Source organism: Eubalaena glacialis, chromosome 3 (assembly GCF_028564815.1).
Source record: "Eubalaena glacialis isolate mEubGla1 chromosome 3, mEubGla1.1.hap2.+ XY, whole genome shotgun sequence".
NCBI lineage: Eukaryota > Metazoa > Chordata > Mammalia > Artiodactyla > Balaenidae > Eubalaena > Eubalaena glacialis.
The window spans coordinates 33053153-33071301 of NC_083718.1; the positions used below are offsets into that span (position 1 = coordinate 33053153).

At 42.5% G+C, this 18149-nt stretch overlaps 1 protein-coding gene across 5 annotated transcripts in view; it reads right to left on the reverse strand.

Annotated features, from left to right (window-relative positions):
• SRGAP2 (SLIT-ROBO Rho GTPase activating protein 2) overlaps positions 1–18149 on the reverse strand; it is a 234012-nt gene that overhangs the window by 125840 nt on the left and 90023 nt on the right. For all 5 annotated transcript variants that reach the window (XM_061187414.1, XM_061187411.1, XM_061187410.1 and 2 more), the window contains exon 3: positions 17429–17621. In XM_061187414.1, the coding sequence (XP_061043397.1) occupies positions 17429–17621 (193 nt within the window). The remainder of the gene's footprint in view (positions 1–17428; positions 17622–18149) is intronic.

The following is an 18149-nucleotide window of genomic DNA, read 5'->3' on the forward strand; positions in this document are numbered from 1 at the left end:
CGCCGGGAAGCATGTTGACACACTGCATGTGGTTACACATGAAAGGCAAGTGAATAGGAAAAGCAGTTTTGAATCCCACCCAATTCTAATTTGGGATTGGCTGTGGTCACCTACTGGAGGGCTGAGCCACACCCCAGCCACTCTGTAAAATGACCCTTCAGTTCCTTCGCTCCCTATTCTGTGGCCTCAGTTAACTCCCTCTCTGCCTTCACGAGGGCTATAATAGGTATCAGGAAAAGAGGACGATCAAAGGACAGCAAGGTCCAGGAATGAGTGTGGGTGACCGGGATCACTCTATAAGGGGAAGATTCTCAGTCTGGATTCAGATGATTCTCACTAATATCTACCATCTCCAGGCAAGTGTGTGACCTGAAGCCTTGAGCAGCCATGCTCCTAAGTCCATAAGAGAGTAGTTTCTCTAAGTGTGAGTGTTCAGGACCCCAAATCACCTTGCATCAGAATCACCTGTAGTGCTTGTTTAAAATCTGGATTCCTGTGCCCCTCTTGCCAGAGATTCTGATTTGCTACAAGTGGAGTGATGCTCAAGAGTCTCCATTTTAAATACCCATCCCAGGTTATTTTATGCACACCAAAATTTTAAGAACAAATGTTCTTAAAGCAATGTTTTTCAAACTGTGGGATACAACCCATTAGTGGGGTTAAAAAAAGTCAACTTAGTGGGTCACCAGATAGCATTTCTCAGAAAATGAAACAGAAAACAGTGGAACAGAATAACACAGAACAAAGTAGAAAATATCAGAGTACATCACATAGAGCAAAGATACCTAGGTTTTGTTTTACAAAAATGTTTTTGTTAGTTATTTATTTTAAAATATACATATGTCTGTGTGTGTATTCCAGCTTGCAATATAAGATATTTGGGGGGGTGATTACACACTCCAGACCCTTTTGAGAATCTGAGGATTTCTTCAAAGTATTCACCTCCAAAGAAGGGAGAGAAAGAGGGAGGAAGGAAAGAAGGGAGGGAGGGAGGAGGATGTTAGGTACATACACATCTTACTTCGCATGAGTCAGGGGTCCCTGAGGACTTCTCTTGGGGACAGTTCCTACAGGGTCTAATACTCTGGTCACAGTAGATGCCTGATATTACTGGACTATGCCAACAGCTTTCTCCTGATGCTCTGTAAACGACAGCCAGTGTCTGCAAGACGCACCTGTAAGATATGTGGCCCCACCATGTTGATTCTTTTCCCCTTATGTTTAGGGTGACTAGAAATGTTGAAGTTAAACAATGTTCTACAGAACACTAGGAGAAAGCTGATGGTAAATTCCAAGAATAAGGACTCTGAAAGCGATGGTGTGGGCACAATGTCACTGCTACTTGAGGAACACGCTCCCTGTCTAGAATACGCAGGGGCAGCCTGTGGGACTGGCACCACTGTGCACCCCTATTGATAAAGTCGTTAGAGGAACATATACTTTATTCTCAAGTTAGCGACTTCCCTGACCTGTCAATACCCACATTTAAAGACAGAGAGATGCAGCCTCACTTTCTGTACATGACCAAAAGGACAGAAATTCCTTAGTCCTTGATGGAAGATTCAAAAAGGGCACAAACAATTAGAAAAAGAGCAACAACCCAGCCTGATTGTCAACACAGTCTCATCCCAATGGTTAGAGCTATCTGCATACAGAGAGGGTGAACACAGGGGCTAAGGTTTTAGAAACCAGCCCTTGCCAAACGAGGCATATGGAGAAGAGACGGAAGGGTGGCGAGATAGAACATGGGAGGGGGCAGGGGGAGATGGGGGAGCGGGCAGGGAGGACCACTGAGAAGACAGAGAGTCAAACCTCAAAACTATTCTAAAATTCCCTGATGCTTTTTAGTAATTTGTTTTCATGTGGTGGATATTGGCACAGCATCTAGGATGCTTTGGGTCCATCTGTTTTTGAACTTCAGCTGTAGGCAAGATTCAGAACAGCTGGAATCAGCAGCGCTGACCATGTTATATGTGTCTGGAGGAAGGAGAGAAATAAAATGAGTGTGTGGGAAGAGGGTTAAATAGGGCGGAGGAAGGGGAATCTGGAAGCCATCCCAGACAGAGAGGAGAAAATGTCCAGGTCACAGATGATGCAAAAGAGCTATTAGAGAGGCCAGGGCATCTGAGTGAAGAAGGCCAAGGAGGAGAAGCAGCAGGGCCATCAGAACTGGGAGTTAGCAAACAGGGCTGAAAATTCTACAAGCTCATGTGTCAATGAGCAGTGCCCTGAGGCTTCACCTCTGAGGGACCAGATCGAGCTCATCCAAAGGTCCTACATCAAGCATATTACATGAACTACTGATAAACAGTCCTCACAATCACAGCCTAGAACTGAGATGAAAGCTAGATTCTTGGTTCCCTAAATGCAACGGAGGTGACCATGGAGAACGCCAGGGAGAACAAGAGAGGAGTAGTCTTAGGAGAAAGCGGCAAGGGTCCCAATCCATAAAATGGCTTTCCCAGAGTCACAGCAGGCCCAGGGATGGGGGGGTGGGGGGGTGTCCACAGGATGGTCCTCAGTGTATGCTTTGTCTGGACTTTTGAACACTGTGTTTTGGTCCTCAAGGCTAAAAACAAAAACAAAAAAATTTCAAACCAGTATTGAAATCTAGTTAGTAGTAGTCATGCCTGTTTCAGAGCATGGGTTAGCAATTCTGAAACTCTGTGTATACTCTAGGAATGAGTAAATAAATATATTATGGATAATGGGTACCAGCTTTCTCAGTGTTCAGAGAACAGAGTTACAAATATGGAAAGGGGAGAAAATAGAATAAAACATGTAGTATTTGGTTGGAATTGAAGATATCGATGTGAACTCATAGGCTTCAATATAGATAACACAGAGACAGATAGAGAAACTGATATAGATGTGGGTAAATGTGTGTGCACATACATACATCTATTTACTACCTCTGTCTGCTGAGGGGGACTCTATAAACAATGGTACTCCAGTAACAAAGAGCACACCTAGCATCCATGGTTTCTAAATACCATTCCCCACTAAAAGAAACCAGGGCTCTTTGAAGAAATGGCTCCAGAGCTGAAACAAGGAAAATACAAGATGTACCTAGAACATCTTGTTGCGCCAGGAAGTATAAGAAGTACTCAAAGAATGATGGGGACATGTCAAAAGGACACAGGAACCAGCCTGAAGGGACTCTACTAGCCAAATCTGGGACAATATGAGCATTAAAATAAAGATGTTAAAAGATTATAAACTACTGAATAAAATCAGAATCCATGAGTCCACGTTGATATAAACAAACAAACCACCAGACAAATACAGAAGGAGATTCTCTTCCTTACAGTAGAATCCTAACTGATAAATGTAGAAGGAATGATGGAAACTAGAAAAATTACCATTTGGTAACCATCATAGTAATAACTGATTCAAGCAAGAATCATCAATAGATGCTAAAACTAGTGGGTGTAAGGTTTGAAAAATAACATGATATTTACATGGTCTCAAATGGGACAAATCATTGGCAAGTGCCTCCTCACATGGTACATTGAGAAGAATACAACATCCCTTCTACGGTAGTCCTGCCCAAAGTACATAACCTGAATTAAGAAATGTTAGACATTAACAGAAGTTAATGTTAATGTCAAATTAGAGAATATTCTACAAAATAGCTGGGCTGAATGTTCCCGCAAAATGTCAATGTCATGAAATACAAAGAAAGACCTAGAAATCTTTCCACATTAAAGGAAACTAAAGAGACAACTGAATGAAATGCATAATCTTGGACTTTGTTTTACCAAAAAGAAAATATTTGAAACAAATGGTAGATCTGAATGTCTGTAGATTATACAACATTATTGTGTCAATATGTACACCCTGATTTTGATAACTATACTACCATTGGGTCAGAGAACAACCTTATTTTTCATAAATACACATTAAAGTATGTAGGATTAAAGGAGTATCATGCCTGTAACTTATGCTCAAGTGTTTCATAAAAACAAAATATGTATGTGCATGAGTTGTATATGGAGAGAGAGAAAGAAAGAGAAATATAAAGCAAATGTTAATATGTTAACATTTTTGGACAATCTGGGTAAATGGTATACAGAAATTCTCTGACCTATTGCAATTTTTCTATAAGTCTAAAATTATGTCCAGAAAAAATTTAAAGATCCCATTCTGGATGAAAAGGATATCAGTTCTCCCCTCTTTCTTTCCTTTGGCAGTAAATATATGCTACATATGCTACTTTGTGTTGTCTTTCTTCATATAAACCTTCTGTCTTCCACATGACACGACGAGCCTCCTGAGGGCAGAGGCTGGGTCCTATAAATCTTCGTGACCCCAGCACCTGCCAGAACCTGTTGGTCATTGTTGATGATGAAGATGCAGCCGAGTGTCTATTACTGAATCACATGTAATGCAGGTGACTAAAAAGGTCCCTCTACAATTCTGGCTCTTCAGTCTTGAACTCTATACCTTGTCAGAACACACACATTCACACATGCATATATATACAACCTTAAATGTTTCACATTAACTGGTAACCTCTATAAGCTAGAATACTGGCTTAGTCTTCTGTGCATATTTAATTCCTAGAACAGCCCTAGAATAAGTGCTGAATAAATGTTTGCTGAAAGAATAAGTGAACCTCGAATAGTAGGATTGCTGTTCACCAAAACTTTCTATGCTAATTCACAAGAGGGCCAGGAATGGACTTGTTTTTCAGAAGAAATAATAGCACAAGGATGTTCTCAGCCCCCAAAATAATAAGCAAGAAACCTTATCCAAGATTTTCAAACCAATTCTTTCTGGCTAGAATGGCTCAAAAACAGGTCCAGATCTGATAAATCACTTTTACATTATATATATTTTTTTGTATTATATATATTTTTTCCATATGGCTTCCCTGAACTATGCTGTAAAGTAGGTTTCCTAATCATTCATCAGCTGTCTGGAAACTCAGTATGTGTATCTGGGGGCCGGGAGTGGGGTGAGGACAAAAAAAAAAGAGGCATCACTGAATTCTTTATAAGCCACATTATCTTCATTCACTTCCAGTTAATGATGTAAAGGAGACCTGGCAAAACCAACACTGAGAATGTGCAAGAATCAGGTTAGCATCCAAGACAAAGCCCCTAACAATACCATTTAATCCGTATACTAGAAGCACCTGAATGGCTTCAGGAGGTGCTAATGGAAGAGTGTGCCGCACACCTACCTGAGCATGTGCACGCATGTGTATGTAGAACTCAGTGATAGGGAAGGGCACACATTTCCGCCCAGGACCAGAGAAAACAGAAGCAAGGAGGTGGCTGACAAATCTAGTCCGTGTATAAAAAGGCGGTGGGGGGGTGGGCACAGGCGGGGAGAAGAGCAGAAAGTCAATAAACCTAAGAAACTGAACCTTTCTTAATTGTGCCTGCCTTCCTGGGTTTATTTGCTCTCTATTCAGAGTCCACTCAACGCCTGTGCTTTTGCCTTCCAAAGGAAATGTTTGAGGCATCATTTCCACCTGTACGCTGCGGCATCGATTCTGTACAACTTCCTCCTTTTGCTAAATCCTCGAGATGCTGCCTGTAAATTCAAAGAATTTCAAGCATCAACAGAAACCCCCCCCCCACCCCCAGAACTTAGTTACGAACATCTGTTGTTTACAAGGGTTCAGGCTGAGAGCTGCCAGACTTGTTCCGCAACCTCTACTTTTAACACAGAGGCTGCCAGGGAGGGATGTCTGAATTCCACGCAAGGATGCCCTGTCCCAACTGCTTAAGCAGAAATCAGCAAACACAGCTCAGCATCCTCCCGTTGAAGATAATCCTAGTTTGTTCGATTCATTTTCTAATCCTGATTCTTTAACTAGCTGTACCCAAAATATGTTAGGAAGCAGAGCTGTGCTCATCGATCTTCCCTGAATTAAAACCCGAGGGGCGATGATCCAATCATCGGTGGAGGTGTATAAGGGCAGGAGACTGTGGAAAGGATTTCAACTCTGAAAAACCCAAACCCTACTTTTTTCTTATTCTCCCTAAATCCTTCATTAACACTGAGCTCTTCCCACATGACTCTCTTTCTCTTCACAGCATGATACTTCAGTGCAGCACAGAAATTACATATTAAAGTCTTTACTTCAATTAACTTGGGACCAAATCTAATTGAGAACATAACTGCTATCCTTTACCTCTCCCTGGCTGAGCCAAGCACGAGTGCCTCCCGAGCCCTCCACCTTCCCTCCCTTCCCGGTGACTACTGAAACCTGCTTTACACTACTAAAACCTCCTATTTTTAGATTCGTGTGCCCATGCGCACATGTGTGCTTATTATTCTCTCCCAGCCTGTCTGATTTTTCCCCATATCAATTATGAGTGTCCTTATGGCAGAGACTGTCTTTTCTTCTTATCTTGTAAACCCTCCCACTTAACACAGTCAGCTCCCAATAAAGATGACATGGCTTTTGCCTTTAAAAAAGAACTGGATCCAAGTCAATTCACTTAATTGGCTATGAATTTCTGAGAATTAAAGAACCCGTCGCACATTGCTTCCTGTGTCTCCTGTGGAATTATCATGGGCTTACAAGAGCCAAGAAAATGAATACTAAAAGTTCCCTGAGCCCAGCACTGTTGTTAAGGGACATGATCACCAGGGCTGTGCCCCGGCAAGCTGAAAGCCCAAGGTGTGTCCTGGTGACATTCTGACGGCACAGCCAGCGAGACACAGGAAGGCCCCAGCCTCCAACATCCTCCCAACTGTGCATAAAAGCATGTTTTGCTCCCGACCTGCCCTCTATCATTCCCTGCCCTAAAAGGATGATATGAAGCCATTTATGCAGAAGCTTGTAAGCCTCTGTTTGGCCTCATGAGACAGACAACCCTGTAAACCACAGTCTGTTATGCTCATGACTGAGATTTGTGCTGCCCTGGCCTGCTGGTCGTGATGGTGGCCGCTCAGGAGGCTGAACAGGGCTGGCGTTCTTTTATTCCCCTGGGGCGCAGTTGGGACCTGTGGGTCTCAACACTACACCTTTAATGATCTGGCAATTAGTGCTAACTACTAACTCCGTGAGGACAAGGACATCTGAGGGTGATTGTAAGACAAATTTCCTCCTCTTGACGATTATGAGCCTGGATCTAAAAATAACATGCCAGGGTTAATAACCTGGTTCAAGGTAGTTCATGACACCTTGTGGATAAGACACCGTATAGGACAAAACATACAACTGCTGAGTTTTTATAAGAACTGGACATACAATTATATAGAGTCACTTAATTGCGTATTTCCTCCCAATATAGCCATATCATAAAAATCAAGAGGCAGGAAGAGTCTGTCATTCGGGAGGGCCCATGGGGGTCGCTGAAATAAATGGAGACTGACATACTATTACCTAGGGCCAGGCTTAAGAACGTTTAACTGTGCGCAGGGAATAATGGTGAATCTAATCTACTAGGGTCTTACCTGGTATAGCTATGTTTGGTTCCAACTCCTGAGGACAAGAAAAATTGTCACTGCTACTTATACTTACTCTGGGTCAAGCACTGTCTAAGGGCTTCACATATATTAAAATTTGTTTAATCAGCATAACAACTCCATGAGGTAGACACTATTATTATCCAAAATTTACAGATGAGGAAACTGAGGCAACTAACAACCTTCTTGTAAAATCACACAGCTAGTAATTAGAAAATCCAAGATCAGAGCCCAGAAAATCTGGTTCCAGAACCTGTGATCTTGACAATCACAGCTATATTCCTTCTGTGGTGATGATAATTAGATCGGCTACCATTTTTTGAGCATCTAGTAAGTTATAGGCACTCGGCTAGTGCTTTACATATATTATATCTAATCTTTAGAACAACTCTTCAAGGTAGGCATTACTCTCCACATTGCAAGGATGAGAAAACTGAAGCGAAAAGGGGTTAAGTGACTTGGTCAAGGTCACACAGCTGTAAACGGAAGATCCAAATTTGTCTGGATTAAAGCTCTCAGCTTTTTCTGCTAAGCTGTAAAGCCTCCCAAACAGCTTTCAAATGAATTCTTTCTCTGTTCAAAAGACAGGCCACCACTCTGTCTTGCTGATCCCCCAAACTGCCTGTGTTGCTTCTATCCTCCCAACTCTTCCAAAAAGGACCCAACTACCACTTAAGGTTCTACATGGACTGGGCCAGTGAAAAACTCACCAACAGACCTTTTGTTAGTTTCTAAATAAAGACAGCTTGAGCCATGGCAAAAGGAAGCCAACCCTTGCTCAACACCAGATGCTAATTCTCGGCAAAACCTTCCCTGAAGGAACAAATAGCTCCCAAATATGTCCAAAATGAATGAGTGACATACTGGTCCCAAGAAGTAAGGGGTTCTTCCTTCTGGCAGCTTCAGGCTTCCTCCTACCTCCCTCCTCAAAATCACCCCATATTCAAAGAGGAACTTTCTGGTCCTCCACTCTTTTCTGATTTGCAGTCATAGCTATAACATTCTCCACAGCCAGCTGACTCTGTTTTTCAACCCAGTGCTGTCCTGTGAGGCTGGTGAACAACTCTGAACTCAACTCCAGAGGAGAAATCCATCGGCAAGAGGTGATGTAACTGCAGAGACTGTGCACATTCAAATACTGGGCCCAAGGCCAAGAACATGGACACTACAAGAATTTCTCTTTAATTAACTGTGTACCTAACCTCCCACTGAAAGGAGTATTGCAGGTTGAACATCTACCAGATTCTTGAGATACCTGAGTGCCGCTCCCTCCCTCACATCCCTTCCAATAAGTTACACACTCATAACCAGGCAAATAAGCAGATTTACTTTCCATGTGTATTTCCTTAATATACTGCTAATTTAATGTTAGTGAGAATAGGATAGTGTCTTATTCCTATCCCCAGTACCTAGATCAATGTCTGTATATAATTAGGTCCCCAAAATGTGTGCTGAATGAATACACGAATAAATATATCTTTTAAATCCCTTTTCACTCTCTGCAATCTGAGTACCACAGACAATACAAAGAATGTTCTCCTCTTTTAACTCCTAAAACCTTTACTGTTGGAAATCAAACATTTCCACAGCCTCAACCATTATCTCTCTATGAACTTGCCCCACTCTCTACCAACAACCCACACATTAGCTCTGATTATGGTCCAGATCTTTAGCCCTGAATACAGCTATTCATTTTCTGTCAATTACAGATATTTCAGCTTCAATATCCTTCTGATGTCTTAAACTTAACAACCAAGAACCAAATTTCTCATATTCCAGCCCTTCAAGAACAGCTCCTTCTCCTAACTTTGGTATTTCTATTAAAGGCACCATTAATCTACCAGTCACCCAAGTCCAAAAGAAACTTCACAGCCCTCTTTCTTTTGTGTTGCCAAGATTACCTGAAACCCAAATCCCATCAGTCGGGACCTCCCTGGTGGCGCAGTGGTTAAGAATCCGCCTGCCAATGCAGGGGACATGGGTTTGATCCCTGGTCCGGGAAGATCCCACATGCCGCGGAGCAACTAAGCCCATGCACCACAACTACTGAACCTGCGCTCTAGAGCCTGTGAGCCACAACTACTGAAGCCTGCGTGTCACAACTACTGAAGCCTGCGCACCTAGAGCCCATGCTCTGCAACAAGAAGCCCGCACACCGCAACGAAGAGTAGCCCCCACTCGCCACATCTAGAGAAAGCCCGCGCGCAGCAACGAAAACCCAACGCAGCCAAAAAAATAAATAAACAAATCCCATCAGTCAGTAATTCCTGTAGAGTCTTCCTGTACCAGCTGTTTTCCATCTGTCTCTAGACTGTAAGCTCCAGGAGTGCAGGGGGCAGTATCTTTCTGCCTGGCATGCGCGTGGCGCATGGTAAGAGCACAATACATGCTTGCTAAATGGACTGAAGAATCGATTTCGATTCTTTCCATCCCTACCCTCCCACCCTAATTTAGATCCTTATTACTTACTGTGACAACTGGTTTCACTGTCTCAAGTTCCTTGTGAATTAGCAAACCATCACCATTAAGGATAAGGTTAACCTTCCTTAAGTAGAGTTCATAACCTCAGCTTGGACACTTGCTGTTCCTACCTTCAGTGGTTTCCAGTGTCCACTGCAGAGAGCCAAATCTTATTCAAGAGTCAGGGCTCGCCATGATATGGTCCTATCTACTTTTGTCCAGTTCCTCCATATACACTCATTATCCCAACCAAACCAGTCTACTCACTGTACCCCAAAAGTGCTTTGTACTTTCCTCCTGGCTATAGCATCTTTCCCCTCCCTCTCTCTCCATGTGTCAAAATCCTAGCCATTTTCAAGTCTGCTTCAAATCCCATTCCCCATCTTGAAAGTTTCCTGACCTACCAACTGTGCATCATGCCTTCTGTAGCACGCACTTGGTACTTACCCCATATTGCCCTACAGTGAATATCTGTGTTATTATGTTCAGGCATAATTTGTCCCTGATTAGATTATAAAGTCATGTGGGAAAGAACCACTACTTCTACTTCTTTGAATCTCTCTCCTCTAAGAGGCTAGACTAATACCTTAAAAATGTTCAACAAATATTTGTCGTTGAGGAGAAGGAAAAGCTGGAAGAAAGACAAGATGTTGGCAGTGGGTTATAAAGTAGCATAAGGTCTTTGTAAGGAACACAGCGGGATAGCATTGCAGGAGTATTCCTCTAAAACTCAACAGGAAAAAAAAAAAAAAAACCCACAACCTTACCTCAAAATAAAAGAAAGAACTGAGCTATTAAAAGTAGGAGATCAAAACCAAATGAGCTATGACTGAAAGGTAATTTACAGCAAGTTTATGCAAAAAAAAAAAACAAACCAGCCAACACATTATCAATTAGAGTCCTGCTGGGCAATATTAACACAGACTCCACTTAAAAGAGACAATCAAAGGCTTAGCAACAAACAGGAATACATTTAGACTCTTCAAGGAGCCAAAGAAAATGTAAGAACATCTTCCCTAGGAAGACTTCCTACCCTCTCATAATATCTCTGCTCTTAATCAAACCAGGCAGATAGAATTTCAGACATTAATAGGGTCCTCCCACAATTCAAAGGGATGGAGGAAGCCATATTACCTATCTTAAACAAAGCAGAATAAGATAGATAGAAATAATCACTATAGTTCTATCTGTAGGGGGGGAAGAGAAGGAGGGGGAGGGGACTGCAGGGTCAGACTTTGCAATGGAGTCAGAGTTGTGTGAGATTTAGTGAAGGTGTCTGCACTGAGACCGTGTGGGAGAGGACAAAAGGTAAGCAGGAGAAAAGCAGACTAGGAAGCCAAGCCAAAGAGTGACGGGGTAATGGCTTCCAGGGTAAGAAGTTGTCCAAGAGAAGATGAAAACAGCAGTTCAGCAACGTTGGTCCCTAAATGCGGTCACTTAAGACTATAAGTTAAAATACCCAACCTAACTCAGTATGAGGGGCTGAAATCTAGCCAGGTTGAGAAACTAGCCTGGAAAAGGGTGGGACGATTCATGTAGACCAATTTCAGCCCTGGCTAACCTACCCCATCCCAAGTTGAATAGTTTCCATGTCCCTGAGATGCGTCTGTCCAGGGCTCCTGCTGGCAGCTGCTCTCCTGGCAGCACAGGGAGACAAATTCATGGCATTACTGGGCCAACAGCTGCTACAGCTCTGGGGGAGGTGACGAGTGCCTGCTGAGATGCTCTGGGCAGAGAATGAACTATTCTAGGGACCAGCCCTAGAGTCAGCGAAATCGAGGCTACACTTCTCCGGCTGAATGAAAATACCATACAATTGCCACTCCAGAAACCCAGAAAACCCATAGCCCTTCCTCTGTCCCAGCTTCTTTGACTTTAATTGCTTCTTGTCCTCATGTTTGACCCATCCTTTCTAGTTCCCAGGGCACGACTTCAGTCCCGGCCCCCATTAACCTTAGGCTCACTGCCATCCCTTCCTAACAGGTCTCCTCCCTCCAGTCTCTCTGCTCCAGCTGATCTTATGCACTGTTGCCATAGTTACCTTTCCAAATCGCAGCTATCCATAATTATGCTCCAAAACTATCAGTGGGTCCCCCATGTTTACAGAATAAAGCCCAAACTCTTATCACCTGGCATTCATGGACCACTGTAATCTGGTTCCTACCAACTTTTCCAGGCTTATGTCACTATCACGTTTGCTATTCCTGTTCTTTAGCAAAACAGATGAGTTACCTACCAGTTTTGTTTTTCCCAGCTCTATGCCTTTATCAACACTGTTCTCTCTGCCTAAAATGCTTCCTTCCCGATCCTTTTACCCTCCTTCCACAACTTCTGCATCGTTTCAATTGAATTAAGCTTATAAAACCAATACCTTGCATTGGCACTTTTGTGTTTCCATTTCCCATCCACTGAACCTCACCTCCGTAAAGCCCACTCTTCTCTGTGCATTTATGGCACTTTACAAAGTGGATGAGCAGAATGGTCTTTCATACACCTGCCTGCTCGTATATCACATACAGTGTGGTAGAGGCTGTTAATTGTCCCCCACTATCTTTCCCCTCCAACTATATTAATAGAAACTCTACTTTCTGGTCATTAGAATAATAACTACATTTCCCAGCCTCCCTTGCAGCTCAGTAGAACCATGCCAGTCAGATGTGAGCTGAAGAGATGTGCCACTTCCAGACTGCACCTTTAAAGGGTAAGGATGTGCCTGCCCCTGGCCCTTTTGCTTTTCCTGCTGGCTGGAATGGGGACATGGTGGTCTGAGCCATCTTCGGTCATACAGAACAAGTGCAACACTCTAGGGATGGAATAAGGACCCTGGATGGCTAACGCCCAGACGATTACATGACAGAAAAATCAACCTCCATCTCATGTAAGATACTATTATTTGGGTCTATTAAAGCTGCCAAACCTATACCATAACCAAAACAGACATGCCTAAAAAGCCTTTCCTAGGCCAAAAATGTCAATTTTCAGTTGCTAACAAATGTTTCAAGCGTGGCCTGGTGGCGTTGTCTGCCAAGGGCCAGCTCCGTTTCAGCATTGTGGTTGTCTCTGTACAGTAACACTTGTACGTGCAAATACCTGAATACTTGGCTCCGTTTTACAACACAGAGATGAGTGGAAAGTGGAAAAATGCAAGTGCTGCTGCTAGTGTTACATTGAGAAGTAGAGTCTCATCCCTGGATGAACAAGACAAGGTTAGAAATCATCAGTCACCATAATTCCTCAAATGTTCCCTGGACTTATGCAAGCAGACCATGGGTTTAATTGTGGCAAAAAGAAGAAAATGAAAGACAAATGCTCAAAGTTCAACAGGTGAGGTGTAATTCAGAATTTCACATATATACTTATAGTAATAGAACCCACCTACTCCATGTAAAACTCCTGTACTTTTTAAGGAATAAATTATGTATGAAAGTAGGATGTTGCCTGGACTCCCTTACTGAGTTTCTCACCATCTTGCCTGTGTTAAATGCATTGGTATGTATGTCTCATTGCCTCTTCTATTAGGCTGTACCACATGAATTTGCCACTATGTAACATTTTGTGTCTTCCAAAAATCAGCAATTTCATGTTGCACTCTAACAGATTGAAAACTCTTGGGTTTGGAAGTCATTTTAGTCATCTTTGCCTCTCCCAATGCCTTATAATGGGAGAGTATCAATAAGAAATTGCTGGGATTAACTTTTACAGATCTTCTACTTGAAAGCCTGCTAGTTCCATAAGACAACACTATCCTACATACCTTCCATCATTTTAAGTGCTTAAAAAAATCACCTCTCCCTCCTTTGTTCCCCTCCGCCTTCCCTCCCCCATCCTCTCCTGGTAACTTTTACTTCTGGTAATTAACATTTACTACTCCCTAAAATTGGGTGTGCCCAAGCCTTGGGTCCCGGGTTTAGCTCTCTGTCCTTCTCTTTCTCTTCCCTGAGTTCATATAGTTTCAAATCTTCCATAGTCACTTTTTACCTCACCTCTTACCTCAATAGTACAACATCTCCACTGGACAGCCCTCCCACCGCCCCAAACCCAACATGCCCCGAGCAGGCTCACATTCAAACCAGGTCTTCCCTCAACAGCCCCACTTCTATCATAGATGCCCAATTCTTCCAGGTCACCAGGCTAGAGACACTGGGTCACCTCTGACCATTACAGTTCTTTACCCAATCAGTTACCCAGTCCTCTTCAGTTTCTTGAATACTTCTTGAATATATGCCTTCCTCTCTATTCTTTTTTGCTCTCACATCGTACATGGATTATCCCCCCAAAACCTCCATCTTGGCCTTCTCTGGCATAAAAATTCATTCTTCTACCATCTTTCCTCATGTTTCCTTCCCCACACAAGAACCCAGAGGGCTCCCTACCATGCTGCCACATCAAATTTGAACTACCCTGCTTGTCTGTCAAAGAACTGTTATTTGGTGTCTACTTATCTAAACCCTATTTTCCACTGCTTTGGGAAATACCTGTGTTCTCATAATATTTTGCTCATACCTCTGTTAAAGCCCTTTTTACATTATATTGTTTACACGTCTCTTTTCCCTGTTAGCCAAGATTCCAGAGCTTATCTCAGTCTCTGAAGGAATCAGCACAGAACACAGTACCCAGTAGGCATTTAGAAGGGGTCTGTTGAATAAGTATCAATAGATTGCTCCTCAGGATAAGATCCGACAAGAAGCTATTAAAGTAACCTAGCCATAAAGTGACGGCAAAGGAGTGGCAAAGGCTCCTCTACGAGTGCTTGTAGCCCTTTGTCCTTTTGTTCCGCAACACTTACCTCAACTCATGTAACTGTGTGATGTGTTCAGTGCCTGTTTCCTCATTCTATTATAAGTGCCATGTGGAAGATGGTGCTTGTTCATTGTTATATCCCAGGGTACAACGTCTGGTCTGAAGGAGTTCAAGGAATGCACAATAGACATTTGTTGAATGAATGCATACGAACCTCCTGTAATGAAGCTGGATCCCTCACTAGCCCCTTTATCCCTCACCACCAAACACTCCTTCCTCTCTCTTGCACATGCTATTCTCTCCTACACAAATCTACCTTTAAGGACTAACCTAAATCCCACTTGCTTCATGAAAATGCTCCTGACTATTCCAGATCCTTTATCTGTCTCTGATGATTGATCATTGACCTCTTATCACATCTATATTCTACATAAAACCAGTGATCTCTTAATGAGACCATTATTGCTTTATCCTCTAATTGCTTCCTATATTAAAAATCTTTTCTCCCCAACCAGATGTGGCTCCCTATGGATACACACAATAAACCTGTCTTGTATCTTCCAATACCTGTACAACACAGAGCACATAGCTGGCTCTCAAGAAATACTCACTTGTTGTCTGGGAAAAATGAAGCCAGGTACCAACTTTATCAGAAGGGAAATCAATTCTCCCAGTCTTGGAGAAAACACCCTATTTCTTGTATGTGATCTTAGAGCAGTTCAGCACATCTGTACCTTAATTTGTAGTAAATGTGTCCTTAAGCTGAGAATATAATATAGTACTAAAAATCAAATGCTATTTTAAACTTGGGAGGAGTTTATCAAGAGAATAAATCCAACTTTGAATCATTTTTTCTAAAGCAAACAATCCCCCCACCGATCTTCATTTATCATATACTAAAATAACATTTTAGTCTCTCAGGATTGCTTATCATAAAGAGAACAGGACTTGCAAAAGATAAGGGACTCGGAGGACAAAACATCTGGAGGAAATTCTCTTTCTGGCTTCTACTGAAAGTATCATATGTTCTCCTTACTTATTCATTGCTCAGAGCTGGCTTGTAAAGGATAAATTGTGTCCCAAATTATTAGAGTGATAAACAAAAATAGAAAACAGAGGGAAATAAGATACACTTGGCATTAATTCTTAAATTCACTCATTCACTTACTCATCCAATAATATTTAGTGAGCATCTATTATATATTACATTAGGCACTGTGGGAGACTGAACAATGAATCAGAAAAGCTTATACAGTTCACTAAGGGAAGATAATATAAGGCAGATAGTTCTGAATGTCCTAATAAAAGAACAAAAAAAAGAACTGCTGTAAGAATTTAGAAGAGGGAGAACATTCTTCCTTCTGGGAGAATCTGGAAAGTTTCTTAGAACAGGTTGCATCTGCATTCAGTCTTAAAACATGGGTATGGCTTCGACTTGCAGAGATGTGAAGAATGGGCACAAAAGTTCACATAACAGGATAAGCAAAGGCCCAGTGGAGTTAGTGTTCTGTTTGGCTGCAGTATAGTAGAACAGAAACAGGAAATAAGGTTGGAAAGCTGGTCGGGCCAGATGTAGAGGGGCTTGAAGACCAAGCCAAGGAGTGTACACCTTTGTGAACAGAGCAACACTTCTCAAACTTAATTGTGCACACAAATCACCTGGGGATCTTGTTACAGCAGATTGGGAGTGGGACCTGAGATTCTGCATTTCCAAAACCCCGGCGGTGCTGATCTTGGGAGACCACATCTTGAGTATCAAGAACACAGACATCGGGGGGCCATTGCACAGAGACACTGCCTGATCCCCAGTGTGTTCCAGGAAGACTAAATCTGATAATAATGGATCAGGTAGACTGGAATGGGGAGAAGCTGAAGACTGTTGTCCTCAACGCTGGTTGTTCGTTAGAATCATCTGGGAAGCTTTTACACCACACTGTTACCCAGCCTGTACTCCCAGAGATTCTGGTTTAATTGATCTGGAGTGGGGCCCAGATTTCAGTATTTTAAAAAAGTTCTCCAGGGAATTCTAATGTGTGGCCAGGATTGAGAACCTCTGCTAAAGATGATACAGTAAGTATTGCAATCACTCAGGCAAAGATGATGATGATCTAAACTAGTGCAATGGCAGTGAGAACAAAGTGAAGGGGCCAGTTGTATAAAATACTGTAAATGTAGAAGGAATAGGCTTTAGCAACTGTCTGCACAGAGACTTAGATTTATGGCTACAACATTCATTTCTTCCAGTTAAAGACAGTTTGGTGAAATGGTTAAGAACACAGACTCTGGAGCCAGATTGCCTGGGTTTGGATTTCAGCTCTGCTATTCTGCTATTTATTTATTAGGGGTGTGTGTGTGTGTGTGTGTGTGTGTGTGTGAGAGAGAGAGCGAGAGAGAGAGACGTTGGGCAAGTTCCTTAACCGCTTTATGACTCAGTTTCCTCATCTGTATGTTGGGGATATAACAATAACTAACATATGGAGTTGTGAAGATTAAGTGAATTAACAAATATGTAAAAGCCCTTAGAACCATGCTTGGCATATAGGAAGAGCTTTAAAGGCGTTTGCTATTATTATAAGCGTGGTTCATCATCTATTCTGATCTCTCCAAGATATCGAACTGAATGTAAGACTGATCTGGAAAAGGAGAAGTCCTTGAGGGCTCTCAACCCTCAGCCAATTTGAAGTCACTAGGTCACCTGCTTCATAAATACAATTGGATGGAGGTGGCACACCCTGCCTCCCTCCATCCCGGACCCCATTCTCAAGGTCTCTAAAAGTAACAGCCACAGCATCCCTACTTGAACTGCTGGTCCTTGGTGCTTCGCGTCTTGGCCAGGAAGCGCTCTGCCAGCTTCTCCAGGTTGCGGGAGTAGTCCATCTCGATCTCAGCCTTCTTCCGGAAGAAGTCCTGGAGGTCCTGCAACAGCTGCACCCGGAGCTCACACTGCTGGTCCAGGCATTTCATCTGCTCTGTGAGCTGAGCACGGATCTCTGCAATGAAAGCGAGGTGAGGCAGTCAGACAGAGATCCCTGGAAAAAACCATAACACCAACATTTACCCCTTCCATTTAGTTGTTCCCTGTGCTCTGGGGAACTTAAAGGCTTTAATTTTTAAAATGTGATGTGAGGCACCACCAAACTCACCAACTCTTTTCAGACCCTTAAAGAACACTGAAACCAGGGATCTGCTAAATCATTTAAGAGAAACTGCTTATCAGACATAATAATACTCAGAGCTACCCCTTAACGAGCAATTTATCGTGCTTCCAGCACAGTGTCAGAATGTAGGCTCCCTTCTGGCAGAGAGCCAAATGAATTATCTCCCAACCATCCTATTAGGTTAGTACTACTTTCATCCGTATTTTAAAGATGAGAAAACTGACTCTTAAAAAGAAGTCATGCTATTAGGTGGTGGAGCCGGGATTCAAACCCAAACAGCTTGACTTTAGAGCCCAAACTCCTACTTTTTATACTTTCTCCCATTATTTCAAACTGTTTTTCCACATCTTCATGAAGTAG